General features: G+C 44.6%; 1 protein-coding gene across 1 annotated transcript in view; it reads right to left on the bottom strand.

Annotated features, from left to right (window-relative positions):
• The window catches only part of PRKCI (protein kinase C iota), a 64041-nt gene extending 58767 nt beyond the window's left edge, over nucleotides 1-5274 (bottom strand). Inside the window, exon 1 of the mRNA XM_075268705.1 lies at nucleotides 4796-5274. Within this exon, the coding sequence (XP_075124806.1) occupies nucleotides 4796-4875 (80 nt within the window). The 5' untranslated portion in view covers nucleotides 4876-5274. The remainder of the gene's footprint in view (nucleotides 1-4795) is intronic.
• Nucleotides 5275-18017: the final 12743 nt, after the last annotated feature.

An 18017-nucleotide genomic window follows, 5' to 3' on the forward strand; every position in this document is an offset into this window, starting at 1 on the left:
TTAAAAAATGTCATCCTACAGTGCCGGTTTCCAAGCCACAATATGTCAAAGGCTAGAGCTACACAGTGACTTTGGCTGTGGCTCACAACACAGAAAGTCTCAGTCATGGAACCCTAGGGGGCCCCAATACAAACCCACTCACTTACATTAGTGAAGGAGTTGCAGGGAGATAACCTTTGGGCCAATTTTTGCTGCAAGAGAATACGTGGACAGCCTTTAAGGCCCCACATAGGGAAGCAAATAAAAAATATATTTTAAAAAAGCTACCCCCCCCAAAAAAAAACAAAAAAACAAAAACACAGCAGATAATCAACTTTTTTTTTTTTTTTACGCACTGTTTTTCAGTGCAATTTTGATTCCCCACCTCTCTGCATTTTTCAGGCAGAAACCAGACAGACCCCATTATAGTCAAACCGCTTTTTAAGCGGATTGGGTTTCTGTTTTTCAGGCCCCCAACCTAGCATTAAAGGGGTTTTTACAAAACGTACTTTAAGACACATTAAATTGGATGAAAGGAGGGGGTCTAATAGTTTGAACCCCTACTAAGTCCAACTGCATGGGTGCTAAATTTACATAGAAAAATGGAAGCAAACCAACAAAAGCCCATTGCAGGATAGTAGAACAGAAGTTTGGCTACCAATGTGTTTTACAGATCTTACAAGAGTTTGTGTAATCTGTTACACAAAACTCATTAGGCCTCGTTCGCATCTGCGTCGATAATTCATTCGGGGGAGTCCGCATGGGGACCCCCCGAACGCATTGGCAAGCGGTGTGCAGTGAAAGCACACAGACCCCACAGACTATAATGGGGTCTGTGTGCTTTCCGCGCATGGAACATGCGGACAGAAAATAGTTTGTGATCTACTTTCCTGTCCGCATGACTCGAGTGGAGACCATGCAGAAAGCACATGGACCCCATTATAGTCTATGGGGTCTGTGTGCTTTCACTGCACACCGCTTGACAATGCGTTTAGTAGTCCATTCGGGGAGGTCCCCATCTGGACTCCCCTGAACGGATTACCAACGCAGATGCGAATGAAGCCTTAGCTGTTACCTATTTGTAGACTGCTCTCAGGACACCAGCAGCTGGGAAACCTGAGATGTGGAATGTCGCCTTTTTTGACAATACACTTGCACTACAAGTTCTGACATTGTCAGACCATCCCATTGTTTGAGCCTGGATTTACCAGTGATCTTGTTCTAAACTTCCTTCCAACCTGCCAAATTATTGTATGGGGGAGGGGCATCCATACACTGCACACAGTCTAGTCTGGGCAGAGATTTAGCATCACATTTATGAAGAGAAGGTTTTCTACCCTACAGTCCAAATTTGGGTTAGATATCATTTGTATGCCCTCCTCAGATCAAAGTGTTCTCTGTGCAGACATCTTCCGAGAGCAAGCAAAATAGGGACAACCACTAAAGGGTTGATCTCTGCTATTTACAGCATACTTATTGATCCTACCCCATTGATACGGCATCTATATGTGAGTAAATGGGTTTTACCTGGATACAAAGCTTTCTGATGAGATGTGGAATTTAATATGGCCACAAGCTGCTAATACCTCGCAATGGGTTACGTATAAGGAGAACTAATACAAACTGCTAATGCTACACACCACACCAGCGACATGTACCCTGATTCACGTGAAGTCTGCTGGTGCTGAGGATTCAAAGGGGTCACACTTTACCACATCTTTTGGGACTGCTCCCTTATACAGTCATCTTGAAGACAGGTCCACAACTATATAGAATCAGTTACATGGGTGCAGGCCCCCTGGCCCCACAGTTCTGAATGTTCCCCATGTTAAATTGGGGCATTAGACCTCTAGGTAGATTTTCCATTTTCACACTGCAGAGCAAGGTTTGCCTTCTAGATGCTGGAGACAGCCGCCCCTGGTGTCACTCTCAGGATTTATGCACCAAAATTGAAGAAGTTCACAACATGGAGCATTTTTTGCACTCTTGAATGGTTATCTTGAGGGGTTTAGGGTACGTTGGATGATGTTGTATATTTACTGGATACAACAAGGGAACTATTAGCATCACCTACAGAAGCCCCTGAGTAACATTGGACTGCTGCTCTTTGCTACCTATCCTGCTTTCCCTCTTGTTCCTTGTCTGATTTGGAGAATCTTCCTAAAAATTGTATTGCTCATTTTCATTGTTCATTTTATTAGTTTACATTTTTGTACTTTTCAAAAATGAAAAAATATGAAGTGAATATTCGCTATGTATTTCGCCAGTAGCCAGTCTGTGAACTAGTTTCTTTGAAACCGGATTATTCTGTATGAGACTGTATACATCTTCTCTGACTCTTTCAATAAGAAGTTTCACTGATGCATTACTATTGGGAAATAAATGACTACATAGGTGATGGGAGTAACTGCGGCATCTATAGTAAGCATTTCTATACCCAGTATAGTAGACATAACATAAGGTCCAATGTAGCAGGTACTGGGGGCTTCTTATGCAGTGTATGGGCCTTTCTCTCTGCACTCCTACAGCCATGTCCATGGATAAGAATTCATAAAGTCCTTCTTAATACTTTACCACATATACAAAGTTTACCAGTAAATATGGCTGTAGAAAGTAAAAACCATTGCAGAGCTTTCCAAGTTATTTCATGTCCAGTTACTACAGTATTCCAGTGACTATTTCCATTGATACATCGCACTGCGACAGTCACATATTCACTGCAATTTCTAGAACCTGATAAGTGGAAATGAAGTAACAAACTACATGTCCCAGCCTGCACAAGAGCTGATAGACTGTTAGCAGTCCCCCAGGTCCCTGCCTTACCCCCTGGCACCAGCACAGCCTCCATTACCCCTGGGCATCATTGAATCTAGTTACAGTGGCTAGAAGAGTCCAATGCACCCAGTGCCAGCATACACTACAAAGCTGTGCCAGCAATCCCAACCAGTACCAGCATGTTGAATGCAACAAGTGGCCAAATGACACAATACTACAAGTGTAAATTCATCTCAGTCCTACAAGCTTGTTCAGCCTAGAAGAATAACATTATGATACAAGTGGTAGCACTGCCTACTACAGTAGGAGCCAGCTCTGCTTACTACAGTAGGTGCCAGCTCTGCTTACTACAGAAGGTGCCAGCTCTGCTTACTACAGAAGGTGCCAGCTCTGCCTACTACAGTAGGTGCCAGCACTGCTTACTACAGTAGGTAACAGCACTGCTTACTACAGTAGGTACCAGCTCTGCTTACTACAGTAGGTGCCAGCTCTGCTTACTACAGTAGGTGCCAGCACTGCTTACTACAGTAGGTAACAGCACTGCTTACTATAGTAGGTACCAGCTCTGCTTACTACAGTAGGTAACAGCACTGCCTACTACAGTAGGTGCCAGCTCTGCTTACTACAGTAGGTGCCAGCACTGCCTACTACAGTAGGTACCAGCTCTGCTTACTACAGTAGGTGCCAGCACTGCCTACTACAGTAGGTAACAGCACTGCCTACTACAGTAGGTAACAGCACTGCTTACTACGGTAGGTGCCAGCACTGCTTACTACGGTAGGTGCCAGCTCTGCCTACTACGGTAGGTACCAGCTCTGCTTACTACGGTAGGTACCAGCTCTGCTTACTACGGTAGGTACCAGCTCTGCCTACTACGGTAGGTGCCAGCTCTGCCTACTACGGTAGGTGCCAGCACTGCCTACTACGGTAGGTGCCAGCTCTGCTTACTACAGTAGGTGCCAGCACTGCTTACTACAGTAGGTGCCAGCACTGCTTACTACAGTAGGTGCCAGCTCTGCTTACTACAGTAGGTGCCAGCACTGCCTACTACAGTAGGTGCCAGCTCTGCTTACTACGGTAGGTGCCAGCTCTGCTTACTACAGTAGGTGCCAGCTCTGCTTACTACAGTAGGTGCCAGCTCTGCTTACTACAGTAGGTGCTAGCACTGCTTACTACAGTAGGTACCAGCTCTGCCTACTACAGTAGGTGCCAGCTCTGCTTACTACAGTAGGTGCCAGCTCTGCTTACTACAGTAGGTGCCAGCTCTGCTTACTACAGTAGGTGCCAGCTCTGCTTACTACAGTAGGTGCCAGCTCTGCTTACTACAGTAGGTGCTAGCACTGCTTACTACAGTAGGTGCCAGCTCTGCTTACTACAGTAGGTGCCAGCTCTGCTTACTACAGTAGGTGCCAGCTCTGCTTACTACAGTAGGTGCTAGCACTGCTTACTACAGTAGGTACCAGCTCTGCCTACTACAGTAGGTGCCAGCTCTGCTTACTACAGTAGGTGCCAGCTCTGCTTACTACAGTAGGTGCTAGCACTGCTTACTACAGTAGGTACCAGCTCTGCCTACTACAGTAGGTGCCAGCTCTGCTTACTACAGTAGGTGCCAGCTCTGCTTACTACAGTAGGTGCTAGCACTGCTTACTACAGTAGGTACCAGCTCTGCCTACTACAGTAGGTGCCAGCTCTGCTTACTACAGTAGGTGCCAGCTCTGCTTACTACAGTAGGTGCTAGCACTGCTTACTACAGTAGGTACCAGCTCTGCCTACTACAGTAGGTGCCAGCTCTGCTTACTACAGTAGGTGCCAGCTCTGCTTACTACAGTAGGTGCTAGCACTGCTTACTACAGTAGGTACCAGCTCTGCCTACTACAGTAGGTGCCAGCTCTGCTTACTACAGTAGGTGCCAGCTCTGCTTACTACAGTAGGTGCTAGCACTGCTTACTACAGTAGGTGCCAGCTCGCCCAGTGCGGAGCCATCACGGGGTATGGAGGAATCCCATTGCACCTCATGAGTCTGCCCCACTGCATTACTCACCCTTTGAAATACGCCTTGACCCGGACTTGGTGGGAGTTCTCAGCGGGCTGGGACATGGTGCTGTCCCTCTGTGTCGGCATGTCCTCCAGAAGTGAAACTCGGGTGGGTGCCCGTCACAGACTGCCCGGCACAGCGCAGTCCCTCAGGCCTCCCACCTTGCTTCTTTCCCTGTCCCGAATCCTAGCACAGCCTGGAAGACCGTACCAACTCACACACATCCGGGGGAGGAGACAGCCCTACCCTGTACACAGCCTCACTGCCGGGATAGGTAGAGGGAAGCAATCACACAGCGGCGCAATGCATCGCCCCTTCCTCACAACAACGTGCCCTCAGCCCACGGGGCAGCCCGCATTGCCTTGTGTACATCGATACTGGCGCTCAGGGCTCTCCGTGCGGTGAGCGGATGTTACGTACACCATGACTGCACCTGGGAGGATTTCATGGTTGAGCTACAGGTCACCGCCTGGACGCCGGCTCATGTGTATCCACAGCTCCAGGAGTGCTGACAAAAATCACTTTACAATAGTTACCGATCACGTGACGTTTTTATGCTGAATTTATTTCACTGCGGTTTTTGTGATAGCCATAAACCTGCTGAACCGAATGTTTACCGTTTGCCCTGTTCACACTGCTTCTTCTCTCAAGCTGGAGTTATTTTTTAATATTTTTTATTCAGCATATTTTTAGGCATTTTTGTTAATTTCATTAGAAATAGGAGCGTCGTTTTTTTTTCAGCCTCTAAATTTTTTCTAATTGCCCCCCACCGAAATAAATGGAAGAATTTTCTGGCATTTTTGTAGCTGTTTTTGAGACAGAAAAGCCCCAAATATAGCTACAAATGAAGCAGCATGAGACTGAGGTCACAATCGGTGTACGCGATGCGGGTTAGTGCGCTCCCTTTAGAGGAGGGATCCATTGTTTTGAAATTGAAAGCGGTGGCAAAAAAAGTAGTGTTTGCGGGACTTTATCCACCGCCAGTTTCAGATGCAGATAGCCTTTGCCTGACGGGCACTATCATACTGTCAGTTTTTAATATCTGTCATTGTGTCAATTATTTTTGATCATTCTTCTTGTCCATCTTGCATCAGTAAGGCTAGCGTCACACTCGCACCATTAAATGGCTCTGCCGAGAGACCTGAACGACAGAGAGCCCATATACTAAGGGCTAGTTCACACGGGGGGCGGATTTTGGCACCGTCAAACCGCAGGGAGCCACGTCACTCTCGGATCAAGACCCGCCTGCCACGACTGTTGCTGCTTCCCCCTCTGGAGTCGGCTCAAATGAATGGGCCGTCTCCAGAGGTTGCTTCCGCCAGGCAGACACTGCGGGTCAACGAGCCGCAGAATCCACCTGAAGAAAGGGCAGCTCGCTTCTTTTTTCCGCTAGCGGTCTCCATAGACTACCATTGTGAAGGGGCGGATTATGCTGTGGATTACATGCCATAATGCGCCCCCAGCAGACCCCATAGACCCCGTGCAGGACTTTTCATGATCGTGTGCATAGGGCTTTTGGAAAACACATTGCTACGTAAATTGCCCTAATGGAAATTCAGCTGCACCTCCAAGCTAAGAATACATTCAGACAACCGATGGTGAAAACGGCCATAAAAAATGTCCATTTTTCATGGATGATAGTCACTGTATTTACTGTATGAAGTACAGATTTACATGAAAGGAGAGCAGCAGTCCTATGGTATTTTACATAGGACTTCTGCCTCACCCTCTATGTAAAGCAGCTGACCGCCTACGTGCACTGATGTTACCTATAAAATGGGGCTACTTATAGATTTTCAGCTCCCAATTTGCCCCTGGCTGGAGATATAGTTCAATAGTAGCATTTGTGGAAGAGGCAGTAACTAGATTTTCTTTCAGGTTTTTTGATACTTAAAGGACTAGTAAACACAGAATGCAAACAAATAAAATAGAATAAATAATTCTCTACGTGACGCCTCACAACATCTGATTTTCCTTGCTTTTTTATTTCTCTTGTTATAGAGCAGTGATTTCCAAACTTTGTGAAGGCAAGACCCACTTTTGGATGAAAATTTTGCCGGGGACCCCTCTATCATGCTTAGTTGAATTTGAGAAATAAATATTCCTAACTGCGTTCTGTTTGTGTTGGTAGGTTCCTACTAGCGTTCAGCTTTCGGTTCTTTGGGTCCATTTGGTGGATTTTGGTAGGAAGGCCTGGAGTGAAGCCACACACACCACCCCTTTTTCTAATCTAATAATACTGTTCATTGTATTTTTCCATTCCCTGAGTGGCTGCAGATTTAACCAATGGAGTGCCAAAAGTTTCCTTGCCTTATACAAAATACGAGATGCTCCTATTGCTTCAGGAGATCATATCTACTTCATCCCCCAAAAGACCAAGAAGACGGGTCTTAGAGTTCACCTGTAAGGGGGCGTTCACACTACCGTCGGTGTCCGACAGGTAGTGTCTGCTCCTAATGTCCACTCAAAATCTGGCACGGACATTAGGAGCGGGCACTAGCTATGTCTGTGACACCTGTCATTTATTTAAATGGACATCGGATGCGTTCTTTTGCACTCCGTGCCCTTCCTTCCCTGTCCGCAAGTGAAGATGTCCGACTTTTCAAGCGGACAGAAAAACCCTACATGTCGGACATCTTTACATGCGGACAGTGAAGGAAGGGCACGGAGTGCAAAAGAACGCACCCGATGCCCATTTAAATAAATGACAGGTGTCATGGACACAGCTAGTGTCCGCTCCTAATGTCCATGACAGATTTTGAGTGAACACTAGTAGCGGACACTACCTGTCGGACACCGACGGTAGTGTGAACGCCCCCTAACTGTATGTTATAGGCACGCAGAATAAGTGGCAACAACTTGTTACCAAATGGTCCTATGACAGGACATTCTCATAACATATGTAGCAAATTTGCGCTATTATGCATTTAGAGGAGGCAGAATCAGGGCAGTCCCCTATGTGGTGGAGCAAAGCGGGGGTTCTATAAACTCATTGTAGTAGTTATAACTGTGCAAACCTTTGAGTTTTAAATAGAGAAAGACGAGGGGTCAGCTGTAACACCTCTCTCCATTGCTCCTCAGCTAGTGGCTCTACTTCCTTTGCCCACAGAATAGGATGTATCAGGGACCTTAGCAAGGTAAACCATTAATAATTGTTTATATAACAGAGATCTTAGACTCTTTGTTGTCTCTGTGGTCTCAAGAAAATCGAGAGCAAAGTAAGCATCTATTGACACATCAGAGGCCTCATATGTGCATGATATGCATGTCGTATTTGTAAGTATTGACAGAAAAATCTTTGGAGTTGTTCAAAGCTTTTAAACGTCTCCTCCTGCAGAAGTTGTGACACCAAAAGGACAAAGGTTTGTCATTTTTATTCATTTCTCCTTAGGCCCACTGGTAAATGCTCTGCAGTTCTCTGCTACCAATATGGCTGCTGATCTTTATCAACAGCCATATTGGCATTGTAGCACAGCATAATTACTTCTGATGGTTCATGACCCCTGGCAGCTTTCCCATGAACCCCCAGGGGCAGCCATGTTTTCTCACTCTCTAATGCTACTGCACTTCAATCAGGAAATTTCAGGAGGATGAGAGTGAGGACTGATGCTCAGTTCATATTTGCATCTGGTTGTCCGTTGTTTCTGGTCAGCCAGAGGACTAGTACAATGCACAAGCAGACTGATACAATTGCGGTTTATATCACGAGCAATGGACCATATTGACTGTATTAGTGTCTGTCGGGTGTCTGTCATTTTTAAAACTGAAACTGGTGGATGAAAAAGTCATCCGTGCAGGACGTTTTCATTCACCAATTTCAGACAGACATTGTGATGAAGTCTCCAATAGAGTCTTTGGTGAAAGTGTGAACCAGGGGTGGTTGCATGGAGTGCAAGGTACAGGGCCTGCGTCTGGAGATGGCCAGGGCCCGGTACCACTGTGACAGCAGTCAGGGAAAGCCTGGTTCCCCAACCGCTATACATATTGTAAATGAAAAGGGGCCCTGGCATGTCACCGGGCCCCTTTTCAATAGATACTAGCCTGGGGAGGTGAAATAAAATAATAAACACATATACTCACCTCTCTGGTGTCTTCCGTCATGTGACTGGGGCTTGTGATCAGATCCCGACTGACCTGCAAATTATCCCCTATTCTATGTCTAGGATATTACTTTAACCCTTTCCCAACATCCGCAGTAATAGTACGGTGGATGCCGGGTGTTTAAACATGGCGGCCGCCATAGCCGCCGAGTGTCTACTGTTTTATACAGTAGACACCCAGTGCTAACGCCCACTATCAGTACCTGCACTGATAGTGGGCATTAACCCCTACAGCGCCTCGGTCAAAGCTGACCGAGGCACCATTTTCCCGGGAATTGCCAACACCCAGAGCAAGCTCCGGGAACCGAATCCCGTTGCCATGAGAGCGGGGAGCCTTGTAAAGGCTCCCCAGCCTGTCATTCACTGGCTTCTATTGCAGGTTACTCTATGTAGCCTATAGTAGAAGCGCCGGCATTTTGCAATGCAATAGCATTGTAATGCATTGCATTATTGATCAGCTTGACATGGCTGTTCCTGGCTTGACATGAAAGCTGTGCTGTGATTGGTTGTTCAGCTTGTCTTCAATCAATAAATGATAAACCTCCTAAATAAGGCCTGGTTCACATCTGCGTTCGGTATACCGTTCGGGGAGTCTGCATGTCGAACCCCCGAAAGAATACTAAACACATTGACAAGCGGTGAGCTTATGGAAGCACACGAACATCATATAATGGGGTCCGTGTGTTTTCTGCGCAGTCTCCGCACAAATCATGCGGAGAGAAAAGTACTTCATGAACTACTTTCCTCTCCGCATGACTCGTGCGGACAGAGCGTGAAAAACAAGCTTCCATAAGTTTACCACTTGTCAATATGTTCGGTATTCCGTTTGGGGGTTCCCATGAGGACTTCCGGAACGGAATGCCGAATGCAGATGTGAACCAGGCCTAAGTGGCCAATTTATGTGTAGTAAGATCCGTCCACTTCCACTTTGGCTCCGCCCATTCCCATCAATGTCACTTTGTGCCCCACACAGTGTAATGCCTGTACAGTGGCTCCCTCTAGCTGCTCCCACAGTATATAGCCCCCCTCCAGTTGCCCCCACAGTATACAGTCCTCCTCCAGTTGCCCCCACAGGAGTCGAGATCCAGCTGGGTCGTAAACCACCTCCGGTATAACAGTGATATTTCAACCCTGCCCCAAGTGGTGTGTTCTAAAGAGAGGGGTGACCCTAGCCTCTTTGCTGCCTGAGTCAAACTATAGAAAGTCATCCTCCCCAAAAAATAAATAAATAAAATACCCACCGGCTATTTTTAGTTTTGTGATTGTGCCCTCCTAATTATGATATTGGCAGATCAACAAATGCCCTTATTTGGTCCCCACATAGTATAACACCCCCTTTATTTGGCCCCCACACAATATACAACCCCCTTTTTCTTGGCCCTCCACACAATACTTGGCCTTCTTTTTTTGGCCCACAACGTGACACATGACCCCTTTTTCTGGCCCCTCACTCGGTATATGAACCCCTATATCTGGCTCCCAACCACCAGAGTGTTCAGAGGATTTTATAAAAAGCAGCAGCACACAATAAAGAAAACACAGACACAATGAATAAATTAATCTAAGTTTTATTACTATAATAAATCTAAAATAATTATAAACCATCCAGTATAATTTAAAGGGGCTCTATCACTGGGAAAAGTCATTTTTATCTAAACACATCCTTGCGTAGGCTTTAGAAAGTCTATTCCACACCTACCTATAGTATGTAGATTGCCTCAGTGGTGTCTGAATAAGTCCGTTATTATTCATATGCTAATGAGCCTCCAGCCAGCTCAGGAAGTTCCCAGCAGCCTCCTCTCTCCCATTATCTTCTATGTGTGTGAAGCAAACAGGAAGCGAGTCATCAGCAGCCCCAGCAGCAGAAGCCTCCCATAGAAAACAGCAGAGAGAGGTGTGCACCATCTATCCTGCACTAGTCTAATTAGCATATGAATATAAACAGACTTATTCAGAAACCACTGAGGCAATCTACATACAAAAGGTAGGTGTGAAATAGACTTTCTAAAGGCTATGCAAAGGTGTGATTAGTTAAAAATGACTTTTCCTAGTGATAGAGCCCCTTTAAAGGATTTACTGCATAACATCGTGTGAACCCGAGTAAGGCGAAAAGAACCCCCATATAAGGGGGAAAAAATTCTTTCCTGACCGCAAGTCCTGACGACTGGCTACTCCCTGGTTCACTGCAGTGATGACACTGGATGGGGCCCTCTCACACTTATACACTTATACATTATGTATACGCAATAAGGATATAATATCTGACTTATTCTGTACTATATGTTATGGCTATCATTAAGTGTACCGATACCTATGCAGTATATAGAAGTCTATATTATACTAATCTTACACATTTTTTTGCATTTTTATACTATTTGTCCTTATTATACCTACGCTATTGCTGTGGTATATAATCATATCCTATTCTATATATAATCTTTATCATTCTATTTTTTTTAAAAAATTTATACTATTTTTCATTACTATTCCTATGCTAATCTTATTCATGTTATCTTATATAAAAATATATCTCATACTATTTTTTTCAGAACTACCGTTACACTAAACTATCATTCTATATATCATCTTATCGTACACTTATCCTTTTTTTGCTTTTTTATATTTTTTTATTTTTATACTACCGATATATTGTATTATTACACTTATTCTTATATTATATATCTTATCTAATATATAATGTCAGCGATTCTAATCTATTGTGGGGAATCGCTCAGGTAGATGCTTGTAGTAGTGCAGGAAACAGGGACACAGACCCTGGATTGCACACAAATTCAGGCTTTATTCACAGGTAACGCATACACTGCTTTTGCAAAGCCACAGGATAAACAAAACAAAAATCCTTCTCGGCTGAGAAAACTAACTTAAACGTAAGGAAACTTTCCCTGACTATACAAGAGACTGGCTACCAGTCTCCCACCTTGGCAACAACAATGGGTGGCACAGTACCTGCTTTGGAGGTCCGGTCTGAACAGTTCAACTCTGTCAGTGTGGTGCCACACTGCTAGTCTTCACACTCAGACTGTTATTAGGGACCTCCCTGGTGTGAATCTTTACCAAACACCCTTTAGCTGCCTGGCTGGGACATACCTGTCTTCCCAGACCACACCCTTCACTCTGTCACACTATATATTTTATATTTATTTATTTTCTTGTTCATACCTTTTTTTTTTTACTATTTTCTACTGTTATTAGTCTACCTATAATATAATATTATCTTATTTCTGTCTTAGCCTAAAATTTCTAGCTGATATAATTTTAAATAAAGAAGATAGGTCCAAACAGGTAGTTTGAAGGATCCGCAACTCATCCAAGTCTTTATTTCATAGCTTTTTTAAAATTGAGCCACAACAGGCAAAAAACACATAACAGCTTGACAAGAAGACACAGTGAAAAAGGTAGAAAAACGTGAATTAAAACTGCTTAACTGACACATTTTTGAACTATTTATTGTTCCTTACTCATAGTTCAATCCAGGAGGCTGGGTTGAACTATGAGTAAGGAACAATAAATAGTTCCGAAACACGTCAGTTAAGCAGTTTTAATTCACGTTTTTCTACCTTTTTCACTATGTCTTCTTGTCAAGCTGTTATGTGTTTTTTGCCTGTTGTGGCTCAATTTTAAAAAAGCTATGAAATAAAGACTTGGATTTTACACGTCCATGAGTTGCGGATCCTTCAAACTACCTGTTTGGACCTATCTTCTTTATTTAACTTGGAGCTCTGAGGAGTCAAGGAGGACAGGATCGTGCACCATAGGAGGTGAATCAGCTGTACAAGGGTGAGCTACTTCTTACTGACTTTTATATTGTTGGGACTGATATAATTTTATCACATACTTATCATATTTTACGTCTAGAGCGAGTACTATTCTAAATGGCAGTTTCGAATAGCACGCACCCATAGGAATGAATGGACGCAGCCGGCACGCATGGGGTTAAGCGGCAGGACGCCGGCCCCGTCTGGGTGCTGGCCGGCTCCATTCATTGCTATGGGTGCATGCTATTCGAAACTGCCATTTTGAATAGTACTCGCTCATCTCCAGATGTTACCAGTTCCCTCTCCAGCAGCTGCTGAAGCCACTGATTGATCTCAGCAGTCACGTGGGACGCAGGACTTACAGCATCCAGGTACCAGCACAAGGCTGAACAGACACAGGCAGTAGATAGCAGACCGCTGGGCATAGGGAGAATGGGTATTTTTATGTAACACCTCCTCTGGCCTCCATACAGATTGTCCCAATTTCTGGACAACCCCTTTAACTTGCATTTTGAAATAATATTCTGTATTATAGTTAGGTGTTTTTTTTTCAGATTTTTTTTTTACTACAACTTTATATTCAAAATTATTCTTATCTTGTCTAGTTTATATCATATGTTGTATCTGACTTTTTTACATTTATTAAAATTTTTTATTGTGACTATACTTACCTGTACTCACCTTATCTTACCTAAATTCTACGTATGAAGGAGATGATCCTGGCCCTGACTCTGCGGAGGATCCGTCTTACTGGGATACAGGACCAGGCGCAGCAAGATGTTTTCTGCTCCTCTTCTTCTGAGGCCTCTTCTTCTCTATCTTCAGTTGACTCTGAGGCCTCTTCTTCTGATGTCTCTTCTTCTGGAGCCTCTTCAGATGTTTCCATCGCTGTTCCTATAAATAAGTTGAAGTCACAAATTAATATATTATTTCAGATGAATGTAAGGATAAGATATGGATCTCTATGATATAATATGACTATGTGGAGACATCACTTACATCGTCCTCCTCGGGTATCCTGATGCCGTCGTCCAGATTCACATAGATCCGCTGCAATAGATCAGGTAATGGTTAGTTTTCTGTGTCACGTAATATTATTACCATATGTTATAAAGAGAAACAGGGCACTCACCAACCAAAAATAAAATATTCAAGCTTTAATTCATCATCGTAAAAAAAGGGCACTTTGACAGCTTACACAGTCGGAGATGGATAAATGGAATGCAGAGAGACTGAAGCAACGACCGTTTCGTGCTAGACGCACTTCATCAGGCTTATTACCATATGTAGTAATCTTGTGGATCTATAAGAAATGGTGAGAAGATCCTGCTCTATGGAGGATCTCTGGTGCTGTTGTAATGGAATGACATGTCAAGATCTGTATGTGATCACTCAGTACCATGTGGAATCACAGAATAAGAAGAATCTGCAGATTTATAGACTCTGAGATCTTCTGGGCTCTGGGTCACATGTATGTATTACAGTATATTCTTTACAAGGCTCTTACCCCGTCCTCAGAATCTTCATCGTCATCTTTATCCTTGCAGAAGTAAAAAGATAAAATGTCTTATTAAATATAGAATTCTGGATCCAACCGAGTACAACATGTGCATAGAGTTTGTCTGTTCTCCTGGGCTTTACATGAGTTTCCTCTACACACCATAATATATTGATATTCCAATAAAACTGACCCTATTGTATATGTGTGTGATATAGGAACATTATATAGTGAGCCTCATTGTGGGCAGTGACTGATGTGTGTGATAACAATCTCTATAGAACACTACAATACAGCACAATAAATAACACAATTGTATGATATTGTCTTCTCTTATGTGGGGAGGGGGCAGTGAAGCGGATTTTCTGTAATATCAGATATAGACATGTATGTGACAAATATGAATATTATATCATATTATTATTATCCTATGTTATAATGATTTGCAGTGGCGGATCCAGGGTTTGCGGGGCCCTGGGCAATTGACTTTGGCGGGGCCCTACTTACTGGGGGTCTCGCACTTCTAACCTGTACTTCCCAACTGTTGAAGACTAGAAAGAGGGAATAAAACGTGCGGCGCGCGCAGCGCGCCGCAGCAAATTAGGCCCCGCCCACTTTTATGTTGACTCCACCCATTCTCATTCAATTTTCATGTGATTCCACACAGTATAATCCTCCTACAGTCACCCGTAAATTATATCTCCCCCCCATTTTCATATACACCCTTCATCTACCCCTAGTTTCATGTCCCCCCCCTCTATCTCTGTCCCCAGTTTCATGCCATTCTCCCCCTTTATCTGCCCACAGTTTCATTTCCCCCCCCCGTCTCTGCCCCAGTGTCATGCCGTTCTCCCCCCTTCATCTGCCCTAGTGTCATGCCGTTCTCCCCCTCCATCTGCCCCAGTGTCATGCTGTTCTCCCCCCCCTTCATCTGCCCCAGTGTCATGCTGTTCTCCCCCCCTCCATCTGCCCCAGTGTCATGCTGTTCTCCCCCCCTCCATCTGCCCCAGTGTCATGCCGTTCTCCCCCCTCCATCTGCCCCAGTGTCATGCCGTTCTCCCCCCTCCATCTGCCCAAGTGTCATGCCGTTCTCCCCCCTCCATCTGCCCCAGTGTCATGCTGTTCTCTCCCCCTCTATCTGCCCCAGTGTCATGCCATTCTCCCCCCTCCATCTGCCCCAGTGTCATGCCATTCTCCCCCCTCCATCAGCCCCAGTGTCATGCTGTTCTTCCCCCCTTCATCTGCCCCAGTGCCATGCCATTCTCCCCCCTCCATCTTCCCTAGTGTCATTCTGTTCTTCCCCCCTTCATCTGCCCCAGTGTCATGCCATTCTCCCCCTCCATCTGCCCCAGTGTCATGCTGTTCTCTCCCCCTCTATCTGCCCCAGTGTCATGCCATTCTCCCCCCTCCATCTGCCCCAGTGTCATGCTGTTCTTCCCCCCTTCATCTGCCCCAGTGTCATGCCGTTCTCACTCACACACACTCACACACACACTCACCATTCCTCGTTCCCTCGCAGCTCTCTCCCTCAGACACATATTGTAGCTGCGATGTGATGACGTCATCACATCGCGGCTACAAATGCCGGAGGCCGGAGCTCAGCGTTAAAGCCGGAGCTGAGCTGTGACAGCTCCGGCTTTAAACGCTTATGTATTTCATCTCATCGGCGTCCTACCGCCGATGAGATGAAATACATAGGCGTTTAAAGCAGGAGCTGTGAGCTCAGCTCCTGCTTTAACGCTGAGCTCTGTTGGAGTCGGGACATGCCGACCGGGACCATTTTGTTAGGTCCCGGCCGCGCCGCGGGGCCCCGGGCGGTTGCCCGGCTCGCCCGGCCCTGGATCCGCCCCTGATGATTTGCTGATATCACTTATGTAGCTCTCGGTGATCTGGATTCTGATCAGTATTGCCTAGAAAAATATAGAAATGAAATTAACATGAAACACTGGTGAGGTCATTTACTTCCAATTTGAACAGAGTCTTAACCCATCACTTCCCTTTGCTGTTCACATTGGAAGTAAATGACATCGCAGTATGTTAAAGAGTAGGATTGTATAATGTGATGTATAAAGTGTTGCTTTACATAGTTTTTTTCTCTCTTCTTCTCAGATTGTCTATGTGTGATGATAATGTGGTCTTGTGTCTCTAGTGTAGTGTCGTGTCTGCTGGTGTCACTTAAATATTCCTCGCCGCTCCTCAGGATGTGCACCGCGATGAAAACTTGGTAATGCTGCAAGAAAACTTCTTATATTTAGTTGTCCTGAGTTACATTTCCAAAAATGGCCACAATTACATAAAGATCTGGTCATCAAAACCTAATAATATTATACAGTATAATGTTTTATGGTTATTAAAGGATAAACTAAGAATTAACCCCTAAACTAAACCGCCTCGCCCTGCCTATCTTCTAATTTACTTCAATTTTTTTTTTTAAATGTATAATTACCTATATTCCTGGAGCAGTCACATGAACGCTCCAGGGACACTTTCTGATAATCCGGTGACGTTCCTTTTCATTGCTTCCAAAACGTAACGCCACCATTACTCTCCTTTCCACCACCCCCATTCCCATCAATACTTACCAAGCCTACCTGTACCTGGGAATGGCTCCTCCCCTCTTGCTCTCTGCTAGAAGTGGGTGGAATAGGTTAGCTAGAGAGACGGGGAGGGGCTAGTAATGGGCGGGATCTCTAGGTTAGGGAGGCAGGAAGGGGCTAGTAATAGTCAGGATCGCTAGGCTATGGAGACAGGGAGCGGGAGTGTAAGTGAGTGAGAGAGTTGGGGGAGGGGCTGAGTGAGAGGGAACTAGTGTAGAAGCTACACAGGAAGTTGCACAGTATGAAGTTAACACCAGGTAAACAAACGCAGAGGATGGCAGCAGCTGCCAGAGACACCCAGAAATCACTCCAAACACTGCTAAAAGTATATGGGTGTACTTATTAACCTATTACTAGCACTAACAGACCTTTCTAAAAAAAAATAAAAAAACAATTCTGCCCAGAAAACCCCTTTAAATGTACTCAAAGACCACCTCTTAGAGAAGACCATCGCCTTACTCAAACCAGACTTCTTGAGGCCATCTTCTAATGTAGAAGACCACTTTTCAGTGCACTTTGTGTTGTTGTCTGAAAGAGGTTTTCTTGTATTTCTCAATTCTGTGTAGTGTAGACATGTTATATGTGTTCAATATTACAATATAGACAAAGTAACAACTACAGATAAAAGACCCCAACACTGACATTGAAGGTGAAACCGGCCAGCAGTGTCATTGCCATCATGGTTGGGACATCATACATCTCCTCATCCTCTGGAAGGCGCTCCATGTCTCCTTGGCTTGGCTGGCTCCTGAACAGAATGATATTTTATAAGGATATATAAGGGATGGAAGATGTGATACAGGATATGTTGTGTTCATGTAGTGTCATATATATACAATTCTGCTGTACTTGGAAGCTGTGAATGGAAATACATGAAATCCTATTCACTAACATGTAATATCAATCTACTGTCATAAATATCTGTACCTGCCAAACCATCTGAACAGAAAAATGTGCATTAGATTAACTAGGATAAACACTCCTGTCACTGTCCCTTATACAGTACACCTGGACTCTCCTATACAGTCTCCTTGGATGCCATTGGACTCATAACATACCTTATAATTACATTTTATAAGATTAATATGCAAACCTTTCACCTGAGACATTTGTCATCAGTGAGTGGTAACACAACATTTATGAGCTGAATATTTCAATATAGACAGGGTTACAATATGGATACCAGTCCATAAGGACCTGTAGGTGGTTTATTGTCTAAAATACACCTGACAGGTTTCTTTTATACAGAGACTGCAG

This window comes from Leptodactylus fuscus, chromosome 3 (assembly GCF_031893055.1).
Source record: "Leptodactylus fuscus isolate aLepFus1 chromosome 3, aLepFus1.hap2, whole genome shotgun sequence".
In the NCBI taxonomy this organism is placed as follows: domain Eukaryota; kingdom Metazoa; phylum Chordata; class Amphibia; order Anura; family Leptodactylidae; genus Leptodactylus; species Leptodactylus fuscus.